The sequence below is a fragment of the Kogia breviceps genome, chromosome 2 (genome assembly GCF_026419965.1).
Source record: "Kogia breviceps isolate mKogBre1 chromosome 2, mKogBre1 haplotype 1, whole genome shotgun sequence".
In the NCBI taxonomy this organism is placed as follows: Eukaryota; Metazoa; Chordata; class Mammalia; order Artiodactyla; family Physeteridae; genus Kogia; species Kogia breviceps.
The window spans coordinates 96,960,598-96,975,825 of NC_081311.1; the positions used below are offsets into that span (position 1 = coordinate 96,960,598).

Here is a 15,228-nt window from a genome sequence, read left to right on the forward strand (position 1 = left end):
CCAAACAGTGATGATGATCATCAAAATAACTTAAAATAAGTTTATATGAGATGGATTGACAAAAGAACAAAATTAAGAGGTTAAAAGCCTCATCCCTAAGAGAATCAAGATTGTTTTAGGATTGAATTTTTAAAAGTCATATGGGTCAGTCAGATAGAAATCAGACACAAAAGAGTACAAACTCTATGATTCCATTTATATCACATTCTAGAACAGGCAAAAATAATCCAGTGACAGCCTGAGGCTGGGGGTAGGCTGCAAAAGGGCACAGGAGAATTTAGGGGGTGATAGAAATGTTCTATACCTGGACTGTGATGGTAGTTACATGACTTGTATGTATTTGTCTAAACTCATCAAACTGTTCTTTTAAAACAGGTCTACTGCACTCTATTTAAATTATACCTCAATAAAGCTGATTTTTTAAAAGTATTGCCCAGACAATATTGACACTCATTTACCCTAATTCCTTTCTAAGTGTTACAGACATGGCCTTCACATACCTGAAGCTGTGCCACAGCACGGCGGTACCCACCATGCTGAAGAAAAGATGCTTGCAATCACATCAGGTGGAAAGAGCGTCACATTTCTCTGAATCTGAAGTAAATTTAACACTAATGCAAGAAATACTCCAATAAAAAACAGCACTACTCCTCGAATCATCAAGTTCACACTTCGGCTAGTGACAGATGAGATATAGGGGCCACACTTTTTGGGCCCAGGTGACTGTGTCTCTCCTTCCGCCATGGTTTCATAAGTTCAGTAAGTCAGCAAAAAAATTTTAAAAAGAGGAAGAAGAAATGGTTTCTCAGCTGAAAAGCCAACTGCCTGAACCAAAGCAGATTGGTGTTTCAACAATATTGCATCTCGTCCTAAAATAGGACCTACCAGAAATCCTGCAAGAGATAAGAAAAAAGAAATCAATGTGTCTAATAAATGACTATACAATTTTCCTGATTTCAATGCTAATTCATTTTAAAGGCCAAATAATGAATTGACAAGCTTTTATATTTATTTAAATTATTTACTGAATAAGACATTTAAAAAGCATTTTAAATGAATGATGTAATAAAAAATAAAGTGCTAAATCTATATTTACTAGGACAGAATTAGTGACCTAAGAGACTAAAAGGTTAGAATAATAGTAAAAACAGCTAGCCCCACATCAGTGAAAAAAGCAGGACGGGTTATCTGAGACACTTCTACTAGAAACTGGAAGATCAAAATCCAGGTTTCTGTTTCTTCTACCCAAATCTCCAAGCCCAAGTTACTGATGGGTTTGGAGATTTAGGTAGAAATTTTTACGGTTTATAGAAAATAAATAAATTTATACTTTACAGAAAATCAACATATTCTGACTGAAAATGTTATATTGTTCTCAATAAAATGTGACTTGCTCGTGAGGACAATCTCCACAGGGGAATAAAATGACCTCTTTTGATGTTTAATGCTGATATATGTGAATTTCTGCACAAAATTATCTTACAAAAAAACAGACCACCAACCCCTCACTCACACATACACCAAGCACAGAAACCAGACCTGACCCACTGTCACCAGGACCCGAGTTGTGTCCCACCCCTGCCTTGACCCAGTCTGCCCTTGTTGCAATCATGGGAGCTATTGTGAGAAAGCTGCAGTAGGAAGCAGAAGAAAGCGAGCTAAGAAAATAAAGAATAACCTCTTGGCTAGATTCTAAGAAGTTTGATCCACATGGCTCCTAATTCCTAAAACCTAGAACTTTGCAAGTACAATCACTAGGTATTCACTCAACCCCTCTAAACCAAAGTGAACTTTCCTTTGTATATGTTTAACACAAATAACATTTGAGGCTATCTATGAGCTGTCCTTTTAACTCTCACAATAACCCTAACAGGTAAGTGCAATTATGTCCATTTTACAGGTGAGGTATAAAAGCAAAGAAAGGTTAAGTCACTCAACCAAGTTTCCAGCCTTAGTAAGAGGGCAAGCTGGGATTCAAATCCATGCAGTCTGTCTGGCTCCAAAGCCCTCATTCATACCATTATGTTCAGCCACCCAAATTGTTACATGTTGCCCTAAATTCTTTTTTTATGAATACTTTTTTTGAAGTGGGAAAGTATTATACAGACTATTTTCATAACCTACCATTATCCCACCTAACAATATATCTTGGGATACTTCCTTTGAATCTCTAAGTATTTTATTTAAACCTTTACTATGGCACTTCTAATAGCTACCTTATGATGATATGTATAGTTGCTTTACAGATTGTAAAATTTCTATGTAGGTCTTATTCACGATCAAGTTTTCGCTGTGCCTACGTACCTGGACAGGTACGTGCCTAGTTCACTGTGGGAGCTCTACATATTCATATTTGTTTCATTAAATTAGGTTAACTCTTTTTGAATCAAAATATATTTGGTTAAGCAGGCCTTTTTTTTAAACATCTTTATTGGCGTATATTATTGCCTTACGATGCTGTGTTAGTTTCTGCTTTATAAGAAAGTGAATCAGCTATACATATACATATATCCCATATCTCCTCCCTCCCACCCACCCTATCCCACCCCTCTAGGGGGTCACAAAGCACCGAGCTGATCTCCCTGTGCTATGCGGCTGCTTTCCACTAGCTATCTATTTTATATTTGGTAGTGTACATATGTCCATGCCACTCTCTCACTGCATCCCGGCTTACCCTACCCCCTCCCTGTGTCCTCAAGCCCACTCCTTACATCTATATCTTTATTCCTGTCCTGCCCATAGGTTCTTCAGAACGTTTATTTTATTTTATTTTTTTACATTCCATATATATGTGTCAGCCTATGGTATTTTATTTTTCTCATTCTGACTTACTCACTCTGTATGACAGACTCCAGGTCCATCCACCTCACTACAAATAACTCAATTCCGTTTCTTTTTATGGCTGAGTAATATTCCATTGTATATATGTGCCACATCTTTTTTTTTTTTCGCATTACGTGGGCCTCTCACTGTTGTGGCCTCTCCCGTTGCAGAGCACAGGCTCCGGACGCACAGGCTCAGCAGCCATGGCTCACGGGCCCAGCCGCTCTGCGGCATGTGGGATCTTCCTGGACCGGGGCGTGAACCCGTGTCCCCTGCATAGGCAGGGGGACTCTCAACCACTGCGCCAGCAGGGAAGCCCCACATCTTCTTTATCCATTCATCCGTCGATGGACACTTAGGTTGCTTCCACATCCTGGCTATTGTAAATAGAGCTGCAATGAACATTGTGGTACATGACTCTTTTTGAATTACGGTTTTCTCAGGGTATATGCCCAGTAATGGGATTGCTGGGTCATATGGTAGTTCTATTTTTAGTTTTTTAAGGAACCTCCATACTGTTCTCCATAGTGGCTGTATCAATTTACATTCCTACCAACAGTGCAACAGGGTTCCCTTTTCTCTACACCCTCTCCAGTATTTATTGTTTGTAGATTTTTGATGGCCATTCTGACTGTTGTGAGGTGATACCTCATTTTAGTTTTGATTTGCATTTCTCTAATGATTAATGACGCTGAGCATACTTTCATGTGTTTGTTGGTGATCTGTATATCTTCTTGGGAGAAATGTCTATGTAGGTCTTCTGCCCATTTTTAGATTGGGTTGTTTTTTTGATATTGAGCTGTATGAGCTGTTTATATATTTTGGAGATTAATCCTTTTTCAGTTGCTTCATTTGCAAATATCTTCTCTCATTCTGAGGGTGGTCTTTTCATTTTGTTTATGCTTTCCTTTCCTGTGCAAAAGCTTTTAAGTTTCATTAGGTCCCATTTGTTTATTTTTGTTTTTATTTTCATTTCTCTAGGAGGTGGGTCAAAAACAATCTTGCTATGATTTATGTCATAGTTCTGCCTATGTTTTCCTGTAAGAGTATTATAGTGGCTGGCCTTACATTTAGGTCTTTAATCCATCTGGAGGATTTTTTTGTATATGGTGATAGCGAGTGTTCTAATTTCATTCTTTTACATGTAGCTGTCCAGTTTTCCCAGCAACACTTTTTTTTTTTTTTTTTTTTTGCGGTACGCAGGCCTCTCACTGCCATGGCCCCTCCCTCCACGGAGCACAGGCTCCGGACGTACAGGCTCAGCGGCCGTGGCCCACAGGCCCAGCCGCTATGCAGCACACGGGATCCTCCCAGACCGGGGGACAAATCCTCACCCCCCGCATCAGCAGGTGGACTCCCAACCACTGCGCCACCAGGGAAGCCCCCCAGCACCACTTCTTGAAGAGCCTGTCTTTTCTCCATTGTATATTCTTGCCTCCTTTATCGAAAATAAGGTAACCATATGTGTGTGGGTTTATCTCTGGGCTTTCTATACTGTTCCATTGATCTGTAGTTCTGTTTTTGTGCCAGCACCATACTGTCTTGATTACTGTAGCTTTGTATTATAGTCTGAAGTCCAGGAGCTTGATTCCTCCAGCTCCATTTTTCTTTCTCAAGACTGCTTTGGCTACTCAGGGTCTTTTGTGTTTCCATACAAATTGTGAAATTTGTTCTAGTTCTGTGAAAAATGCCATTGGTAGTTTGATAAGGATTGCATTGAATCTGTAGATTGCTTTGGGTAGTATGTCATTTTCACAGTGCTGATTCTTCCAACCCAAGAACATGGTATATCTCTCCATCTATTTCTATCAACTTTAATTTCTTTCATCAGTGTCTTATAGTTTTCTGCATGCAGGTCTTTGTCTCCTTAGGTAGGTGTATTCCTAGGTATTCTATTCTTTTTGTTGCAATGATAAATGGGAGTGTTTCCTTAATTTATCTTCAGATTTTTCATCATTAGTGCATAGGAATGCAAGAGATTTCTGTGCATTAATTTTGTATCCTACTACTCTACCAAATTCATTCATTAGCTCTACTAGTTTTCTGGTAGCATCTTTAGGATTCTTTATGTATAGTATCATGTTATCTGCAAACAGTGACAGCTTTAGTTCTTCTTTTCCAAGTTGGATTCATTTTACTTCTTTTTCTTCTCTGATTGCTGTGGCTAGAACTTCCAAAACTATGTTGAATAATAGTGGTGAGAGTGAACAACCTTCTCTTGTTCCTGATCTTAGAGGAAATGGTTTCAGTTTTTCACCATTGAGAACAATGTTGGCTGTGGATTTGTCATATATGGCCTTTATTATGTTGAGGTAAGCTCCCTCTATGCCTGCTTTCTGGAGGGTTTTATCATAAATGGGTGTTGAATTTTGTCCAAAGGTTTTTCTGCCTCTATTGAGAGGATCATACGGTTTTTCTCCTTCAATTTGTTAATATGGTTTATCACATTGAGAGTTTGCATATATTGAAGAACCCTTGCATTCCTGGGGTAAACCCCACTTGATCATGCTGTATGATTTTTTTAATGTGCTATTGGATTCTGTTTGCTAGCATTTTGTTGAGAATTTTTGGATCTATGTTCATCAGTGACTTTGACCTGTAGTTTTCTTTCTTTGTGACATCATTGATTATGGTATCAGGGTGATGGTGGCCTCATAGAATGAGTTTGAGAGTGATCCTCCCTCTGCTATATTTTGGAAGAGTTTGAGAAGGATAGGTGTTAGCTCTTCTCTAAATATTTGATAGAATTCACCTGTGATGCCATCTGGTCCTGGGCTTTTGTTTGTTGGAAGATTTTTAATCACAGTCTCAATTTCAGTGCTTGTGACTGGTCTGTTTATATTTCCTATTTCTTCCTAGTTCAGTCTGGGAAGGTTGTACTTTTCTTAGAATTTGTCTGTTTCTTCCAGGACGTCCATTATATTAGTATATAGTTGCTTGTAGTAATTTCTCATGATCCTTTGTATTTCTGCATTGTCAGCTGTTACTTCTCCTTTTTCATTTCTAATTCTATTGATTTGAGTCTTCTCCCTTTTTTTCTTGATGAGTCTGGCTAATGGTTTGTCAACTATCTTCTCAAAGAACCAGCTTTTAGTTTTACTGATCTTCGCTATTGTTTCTTCATTTCTTTTTCATTTATTTCTGATCTGATCTTTATGATTTTTTTCCTTCTACTAACTTCTGGGTTTTTTTGTTCTTCTTTCTCTAATTGCTTTAGGTGTAAGGTTAGGTTGTTTATTTGAGATGTTTCTTGTTTCTAGAGGTAGGATTTTATTGCTATAAACGTCCCTCTTAGAACTGCTTTTGCTGCTTCCCATAGGTTTTGGGTCATCGTGTTTTCATTGTCATTTGTTTCTAGGTATTTTTTGATTTCCTCTTTGAATTCTTCAGTGATCTCTTGGTTATTTAGTAGTGTATTGTTTAGCCTCCATGTGTTGGTAATTTTTACAGAATTTTTCCTGTAATTGATACCTAGTCTCATAGCATTGTGGTCAGAAAAGATACTTGATATGATTTCAATTTTCTTAAATTTACCAAGGCTTGATTTGTGACCCAAGATATGATCTATCCTGGAGAATGTTCCATGAGCACTTGAGAAGAAAGTGCATTCTGTTGTTTTTGAATGGAATGTCTTACAAATATCAATTATGTCCATCTTGTTCAATATAACATTTAAAGCTTGTGTTTCCTTATTTTTTTCATTTTGGATGATCTGTCCACTGGTGAAAGTGGGGTGTTAAAGTCCCCTACTATGATTGTGTTACTGTCAATTTCCCCTTTTACGTCTGTTAGCATTTGCCTTGCATATTCAGGTGCTCCTATGTTGGGCACATAAATATTTACAATTGTTATATCTTCTTCTTGGATTGATCCCTTGATCGCTGTGTACTGTCCTTTGTGTCTCTTCTAATAGTCTTTGTTTTAAGGTCTATTTTGTCTGATATGAGAACTGCTACTGCAGCTTTCTTTTGATTTCCATTTGCATGGAATATCTTTTTCCATCCCCTCACTTTCAGTCTGTATGTGTCCCTAGGTCTGAAGTGGGTCTCTTGTAGACAACATATATACGGGTCTTGTTTTTCGATCCATTCAGCTAGTCTATGTTTTTTGGTTACAGCATTTAATCCATTTACATTTAAGGTGGCTATCGATATGAATTTTCCTGTTACGATTTTCTTAATTGTTTGAGTTTGTTATTGTAGGCCTTTTTTCCTTCCCTTGTGTTTCCTGCCTAGAGCAGTTCCTTTAGTATTTGTTGTAAAGCTGGTTTGGTGGTGCTGAATTCTCTTAGCTTTTGCTTGCCTGTAAAGGTTTTAATTTCTCCCTCAAATCTGAATGAGATCCTTGCTGGGTAATCTTGGTTGTAGGTTATTCCCTGTCATCACTTTAAATATGTCCTGCCACTCCCTTCTGACTTTCAGAGTTTCCACTGAAAGATCGGCTGTTAACCTATGGGGATTCCCTTGTACGTTATCTGTTGCTTTTCCCTTGCTGCTTTTAATATTTTTTTTTAGTATTTAATTGTTGATAGTTTGATTAATACATGTCTTGGTGTGTTTCCCCTTGGATTTATCCTGCATGGGACTCTCTGAGTCCCATATCAGGGAAGTTTTCAACTATAATCTCTTCAAATATTTTCTCAGTCCCTTTCTTTTTCTCTTCTTCTTCTGGGACCCCTATAACTCGAATGTTGGTGCATTTAATGTTGTCCCAGAGGTCTCTGAGACTATTCTCCATTCTTTTCATTCTTTTTTCTTTATTCTGCTCTGTGGTAGTTATTTCCACTAATTTATCTTCCAGGTCACTTATCTGTTCTTCTGCCTCAGTTATTCTGCTATTGATTCCTTCTAGAGAATTTTTAATTTCATTTATTGTGTTGTTCATCATCGTTTGTTTGCTCTTTAGTTCTAGGTCCTTGTTAAAAGTTTCTTGTATTTTCTCCATTCTATTTCAAAGATTTTGGATTATCTTTACTATCATTACTCTGAATTCTTTTTCAGTTAGACTGCCTATTTCCTCTTCATTTGTTTGTTCTGGTGGGTTTTTACCTTGCTCCTTCATCTGCTGTGTTTCTTTGTCTTCTCATTTTGCTTAACTTACTGTGTTTGGGGTCTCCTTTTCATAGGCTGCAGATTCATTGTTCCTTTTGTTTTTGGTGTCTGCCCCTAGTGGGTAAGGTTGGTTCAATGGGTTGTGTAGGTTTCCGGGTGGAGGGGATTGGTATCTGTGGTCTGGTGGATGAGGCTGGATCTTGTCTTTCTGGTGGGCAGGACCGCATCCAGTAGTGTGTTTTGGGGTGTCTGTGACCTTAAAATGATTTTAGGCAGCCTCTCTGCTAATGGGTGGGGTTGTGTTCCTGTCTTGCTAGTTGCTTGGCATAGCATGTCCAGCACTATAGCTTGTTGGTCGTTGAGTGGAGCTGGGTCTTAGTACTGAGATGGAGATCTCTGGGAGAGCTTTCCCTGTTTGATACTACGTAGAGCCGCGAGGTCTCTGGGGGACCAATGTCCTGAACTCGGCTCTCCCACTTCAGAGGCACAGGCCTGACACCTGGCGGGAGCACCAAGACCCTGTCAGCCACATGACTCAGAAGAAAAGGGAGAAAAATAGAAAGAAAGAAAGAAAAAATAATACTAAAATAAAATAAAGTTATTAAAATAAAAAAATTTAAATTATTACAAATAAAAAAATTTAAAAGTAAGAAAAAAAAAGAACGAAAGAAGAGAGCAACCAAACCAAAAAATTCCACCAATGATAACAAGCGCTGAAAACTATCCAAAAAAACAAAAAACAAAAAACCAGACAGACAGAACCCTAGGACAAATGAATGGTAAAAGCAAAGCTATACAGACAAAAATCACACAAAGAAGCATACACATACACACTCACAAAAAGAGAAACAGGAAAAAAATATACATATATCTCTATGTAGAAAAAAAAAAAAAAAGGAAGACAGCAACCAAATCAATAAACAAATAAAACAATGACCATAAACTCTAAATATTGAACAAGATAAACATAAAACCAGAAACAAATTAGATGAAGAAAGCAAACCCAAGCCTACAGCTGATCCCAAAGTCCACCACCTCATTTTTTTTTTTAACATCTTTATTGGAGTATAACTGTTTTACAATAGTGTGTTAGTTTCTCCTTTACAACAAAGTGAATCAGTTATACATATACATATGTTCCCATATCTCTTCCCTCTTGCATCACCCTCCCTCCCACCCTCCCTATCCCACCCCTCTAGGCACCACCTCAATTTTGGGATGATTCGTTGTTTATTCAGGTATTCCATAGACGCAGGGTACATCAAGTTGATTGTGGAGATTAAATCCACTGCTCCTAGGCTGCACAGAGAAATTTCCCTTTCTCTTCTTTGTTCGCACAGCTCATGGGGTTCAGCTTTGGATTTTGCCCCACCTCTGCGTGTAGGTCTCCTGAGGGCATCTGTTCTTTTCTCAGAAAGGACAGGGTTAAAATAGCAGCTGATTAGGGGTCCCTGGCTCACTCAGGCCGGTGGGGCAGAGAGGGGTATGGAATGTGGGCAGAGGCCAGCATGACACTGCAACAGCCTGAGGTGTGCTGTGTGTTCTCCCGGAGAAGTTGTCCCAGGATCACGGGAGTCTGGCAGTGGCGGGCTGCACAGGCTCCTGGGAGGGGAGGTGTGGATAGTGACCTGTGCTTGCACACAGGCTTCTTGGTGGCTGCAGCAGCAGCCTTAGCATTTCATGCCCGTCTCTGGGGTCCGCGCTGACAGCCACGGCTCGTGTCTGTCTCTGGAACTTGTTTAAGTGGTGCTCTGAATCCCCTCTCCTCGCGCACCCTGAAACAATGGTCTCTTGCCCCTTAGGCAGGTCCAGACTTTTCCCCGGACTCCCTCCCCGCTAGCTGTGCACACTAGCCCCCTTCAGGCTGTGTTCACGCAGCCAACCCCAGTCCTCTCCTTGGGATCTGACCTCGGAAACCCGAGCATCAGCTCCCAGCCCCTGCCTGCCCCGGCAGGTGAGCAGACAAGCCCCTCAGGCTGGTGAGTGCTGGTCAGCACCAATCCTCTGTGAGGGAATCTCTCCGCTTTGCCCGCCGCACCCCTGTTGCTGCGCTCTCCTCAGTGGCTCCAAAGCTCTCCCCCCTCACCCACTGCCCGTCTCCGCCAGTGAAGGGGCTTCGTAGTGTGTGGAAACTTTTCCTCCTTCACAGCTCCCTCCCAGAGGGGCAGATCCTGTCCCTATTCTTTTGTCTCTATATTTCCTTTTTTCTTTTGCCCTACCCAGGTACATGGAGAGTTTCTTGCCTTTTGGGAAGTCTGAGGTCTTCTGCCAGCATTCAGTAGGTGTTCTGTAGGAGCTGTTCCACATGTAGATGTATTTCTGATGTATTTGTGGGGAGGAAGGTGATCTCCACGTCTTACTCCTCCGTCATCTTGAAGGTCTCTCCTAAGCAGGCATTTTGGAAGGTAAACCTAACCTAGCACTTAATCATCTTTAAAATATATGTCCTCTAAGCTTCCAAGTTTCAAACTACCTTATAAATGAATTTTGGGAACAAAACCCATGTGTAAACTGGAGGGAGGGGTGGGGGTGTTGAGTTTAGAAATAATCAGTATGAAAATGAGAACATCTGTAAGCACTAGTAACTTTCACAGCCTATCAGTTCCACGTAATAAACAGAGACAATAGACTTTTTCTGTGCCTCTACCACACTCAAAGCTCTGTGCCCAACACCCAAGGGGGGAGTTTCATCCTCAAGCTCACAAACCTACTTACTCTACAACATCACTGAGCTCTACAGCTTAGCAGCCTTGAGAAAACAGTACATATTATAGCTGGTTCATAGGAAAATATATTCTAAACACCTACTGAAAATCCTAGAAAACATCTCCCCCTGACCTGGTCTTGCAGACTATTCCTTGCTGTGGTATCCAGCATGTCAGCATGTCACATGTTCTACAGTGTTCAGTAGCTACAGAATTCATCATCATCATTATCATCATGATACAGCACCCATTTATGGAGGGCCTACTCCATGCCAGGCATATAGTAACTCTAATCTTCAAAATAATGCTAAAGGTAGGTATTATCATTCACGTTTTACAAATGAAGATATAAAGTCAAAGAGACTTAACAACTTGCCTATGGTCACATGACATGCAGTATTAGAACTGGAATTGTACCTTACATCTGACTGATGCCAAAACCCATCTTCTTTCCTCTAAAACTTGAGCCCCATTCCAGCCCAACTCCTTAGACTTCTTTTTTGGCATCCCCTATAGAAGGGGATTTGGTTACTGAAAAGATGGACAGACAGTGGAAAACAATCTTAACTGTAAATATTCTCAAGGTACTAATGTCAATTAATGTCCAAGCAGAAAGACCATAAGAATAAATGTACAAACACCTTGAAATTTTCTTTAAAAGTACTAGATCCAGGAGTAAAATGATGTATTAAAGAAAAAAAGCATATGGCCAACTTACATACAGTATTAGACCAAGAGTTGACTCCTATTTCCCAAACTTCAGTAGACACAGCAATACCCCCCGCTTTCTGCTATTAAAACAGCTACTAGAGGACAAAGAGTAAATATACATTTTAAGTAACCCAAATTGCTCTAGTATATCTAGTAAATTGTTTCTGTCTGTGAATTTTTCCAAAAGGGAATTTTATGTTGAGTAATATTTTTAAAAGAACAAAACAGTTTCAGTTTTAAAAAGCTATTCTGGTGTGGTAGGTCCCATCTCACATCACTCACCAGTTTTTGTGAAAGGGCACTGGCATTTTGGGCAGGGCAATTTCTTGTTGTTTGGAACTGCCCTAACCATTGCAAAACATTTAGCAGCCCTGGCTGGTGCCCACTAAATACCAGTGCACACCCCCTCCCCGCTCTGAGATAACCAAACATGGTCTTACATGTTTCCAAATTCCCACAGAGAGGCAATGTTCTCCAACTGAGAGACACTGCTTTCTGCATTCTATTTCCAGGCTGCTAGAGACCTTCTACAATGTTTATTTATGTAATTCTGCCGCAGCTGTTTATGCAACCTTTGCTGAAAGTGCTTGCTTATAGTTTCCTACTTCACCCCAAAAGTTGTCTTTAAAAATAACACAACACTTGTTTCATGTTAACTTGAATAAGATTTTTAAAGCTATTTTTTAAGTCCAAAAAGCCAATTCTGTGACTACATAATAATACAATACTATATAATTACTGGAGACAAAAATAAAAGTTAAAATGCTTTAGAATCACAGTATCCTAAAATGTAAGAAATGAAAGGGAATTGGGAGTTCATCTCTTCCAGGGGCTATGTGAGTCTGATGTAAAACAAACCCCAAAAAGTTGTGGATATGTGCATTTTTCTGGTTAGGGAGTTGGACATTTTTATATTAAGTACTCAAAAAGTTCATGATCCAAAAGAAGTTAAGAACCAGTGATCTGTTTCCTGGCAAAGCAAATGAGACCCAAAGTGATTAAGTGAAGTGACAAGATCAAGAATGTGTACTACTGGGTCTTGCTACGACAAACATGTAAACTGAACTCCTAGAAATGGCCAGACTGACTCATCAAAGGGGTAAAAAATTCCACAAGACCATTCACCGCCTACTATGCAACAACTAAGTCCCTAAATAAAGCATGTTGTTTATAATAGTCACACATTAGGGGAGTAGGTTATTTTAAAGTGAAAGCTCTTGGAATAAGTATCCCTAATTTGTTTGTTCTAAAGTTTGGTTTTCTGATTATGTATTGATAATATCTTCCTAGAGCATATCTATACCTTTAAATGTTACTGTTACATCAGCAATAAATTCGATTCTCAAAAATTTTTTAAAAACCTATATTTGAAAAATTTAGATTACCCAAGAAATAATTTTCTGATCAGGGAAGAAGTCTCTGGTATAAAGATACCATTTAAAAGACCATATCTCAATAATCCTCAACAATAATCCTAGTAAGTAGGCAGGTGTTTTTAATCCTTAATCTTTTTATTTTACAACGTAAAATAGGTTAAGTAACTTTCTGAAATTATAAAACTCTTGCCAGGTAGTACAAGGACTAGCTAGCCCCAAGCACTCTGACTCCATGTCCAGAGTATTTCCCGTTTCACAATTGCCTTTTCCACAAACACCATACAGAAACGATTTAAATGCCACAAAAGAAACAGTTTTTAAAGCCACGTTGATAAACTACCATTAATACCAAAATAATACTTTTCTTTTTCAAAAACTGACAAAGAAGAAACTTCCACAGTACATGAAAAATTCTACCTTGAGCCCTGACCTACAATTTCTATAAAGTACGTTACTGAAAAAGAAAAATAGTTCAAATAGTTTGGATAGATAATAACAAATCATCAAAACTGGAAAAACATTATTCCCAGTCTATGGCTTCCTGTCAATGGATTATTATTACCTTTAGGTAAATAAAATAAGTGATTCTCAGCTTTGTGGATGAAAATCAAAGTTTACATTTGCCACTGAAACAACTTCCAGGCAACAGGCATTTGAAAACAAGCATACAGACAAAATCTCCTTAAGAAATGAGTAAGTACCAATTGTATTTTAACAATTGCAACACCCCCAAAACCACACAAGATCTTTTGTCTTCAAAGGAAGAGTAGTCACAGAAGTATGTTTACTCCCTCAGATTACCTGTCTCTTCAGGTGCTTAGGTCGGAAAGGCTACTAAATAATAAAATTAAATTACTACCTCACATCTTTTTTATCCTACGCTCTTGTAATTAGAACGGCATTCTCAAAATAGAATAAGCATTACAGTTAGGAAAAACACACTTAAATCAATGAAACTCTCCTTAAATAAAAGCACACAAATGTGAATCATAGGCTATGGACGCCAAAAACTTCTGGGAAGAAAAACATGTTTGCCTTGAAGACCCTGCAACTCATCTTTAAAACCCAAACACAGAAACCATTAAGCAAGCAACATTTGCATCCCATTATTGCTTTTAAATAACAAATCTCAGTCCTAAAAAGGTTACTCCATCGTTTGAGAATAATTTTCTGATAACAGTGAAAACAAGCTCTGTCTTTAAATTACTAAATTGCATTTTATCCTTTCCTTTTCAGTCCACCACACGTAAAAGCAACAGCTGTCAGTTTAAAAAGAATCAACCTCTTTCCCAAATAAATGTACATGATTCACAACTTCGTCACATTATATCAGATATGCACTGAGAACTATAACAAAACACACTACTCAACGTAATGTACAGAGAAAGAATAAAAGGAGGAAACAGGAAGAGTACAGGGCTATTCTCTGGGGGGGCCCTATTAGTGGGGGCATCCCTTCATTCATTTTTCACTCAGTGGTTCCCTATCAGGGCCAAACCCCAAAGTTCGAAGATACAACCTAGCCTCTGCCAGACTGCCTTCATTCCTCCTGCACCCAAGACAGGAGCTCGTCTTCCCCCCGCAATCCTCAGCTGCATTGCAACAGTGAACTCGGCCAGTCTCAGTGCCCCAGCTGTCAAGACTATTCATTCCTTCTTGAAGCATGTTCTCAATAATGCTACAAAATAGTCAGCTCTCCCTGGTATATTTTCCTAGACTATCGAGCTAACTCCATACTTCATAACTTTTTGCCAATGCTAACTGGACATGGGTCACTATCACTTGTTTTACCACCCTTCCCCTCGTCCCCCATCATATCCACACTGCTTTCCTCTACCAGATTGCCAATCCCCACTGACCAACCCTAAAATCCAAGAAACTATCACCAACCGACTTCTAGGTCCTGAAAAGAGTTATCTTTGTCTTTACCACACACCTACTCCAGAGATTTTCAATTCCAATCCAAAATGCCTAAGTCCCACTCCTCAACCCAATATCAACATACCTTTTGGCGAATTCTAAGCATTCCACAATACCTACCTTTACGGATCCTTCCCCCTCCCAAGCCTGAGTCTGGTCTCCCTGGCTACAAGCCTGCCGAGTCCTGACATCTCTATGCTTGACAGGCCGCAGACCTCCACCCCAACAGATCTCCGGGGTCGCCCTTCCCGCCGTCCTCCAGCCTTCTTTCCGCTAGGACACTTTTCCACTGTCCGGGGAGCCTCGGCCTCTCCTACACCCTCTCCCCGACCCAGGTGTCCCCTTCCGGATCTCGCCGTCCCTTCTCCAGGTTAAGCGGAGCCCCTCGCCCTTCAGGCCCCATCTGTGGTCCCGGCTCCTTGCACTTGCCAGTAGGGTTCCCAGGCGGCAAAAACGCAAGCGGTTCCTCTTCCCGAGGGCCACCACCTTTCTCAGGCCCCTTCCCTCAGCACCAAGTCCCCCGCGCTTCCCCAGGGAAGCCCAACTCACCCCCGCCTCCGCCATCTTCTGGGACCGGCCCCCAACCCCTCCGCCGCTTCCTCCTCCCCTCCCACAACTCCGCCCGAGCTCCACTGCGCCTGT

The 15,228-nt window shown here is 40.0% G+C and overlaps 1 protein-coding gene across 11 annotated transcripts in view; it reads right to left on the reverse strand.

Moving 5' to 3' along the window:
- Positions 1 to 15,222, reverse strand: part of INSIG2 (insulin induced gene 2) — a 33,070-nt gene extending 17,848 nt beyond the window's left edge. For 2 of the 11 annotated variants that reach the window (XR_010839073.1, XM_067025870.1), the window contains exons 1-2: positions 15,136 to 15,188; positions 501 to 893 (exon numbers count right to left, since the gene is read on the reverse strand). Coding sequence is in view for 9 of the 11 variants with exons in the window: in XM_067025870.1 (XP_066881971.1) it covers positions 501 to 744 (244 nt within the window). In the remaining 2 variants the exon portion in view is untranslated. Of the gene's footprint in view, positions 1 to 500; positions 894 to 10,117; positions 10,272 to 10,996; positions 11,111 to 14,706; positions 15,076 to 15,135 lie in introns of those variants that run through there. The other 9 variants (XM_067025877.1, XM_067025873.1, XM_067025871.1 and 6 more) reach the window with 9 other exon arrangements.
- Positions 15,223 to 15,228: the final 6 nt, after the last annotated feature.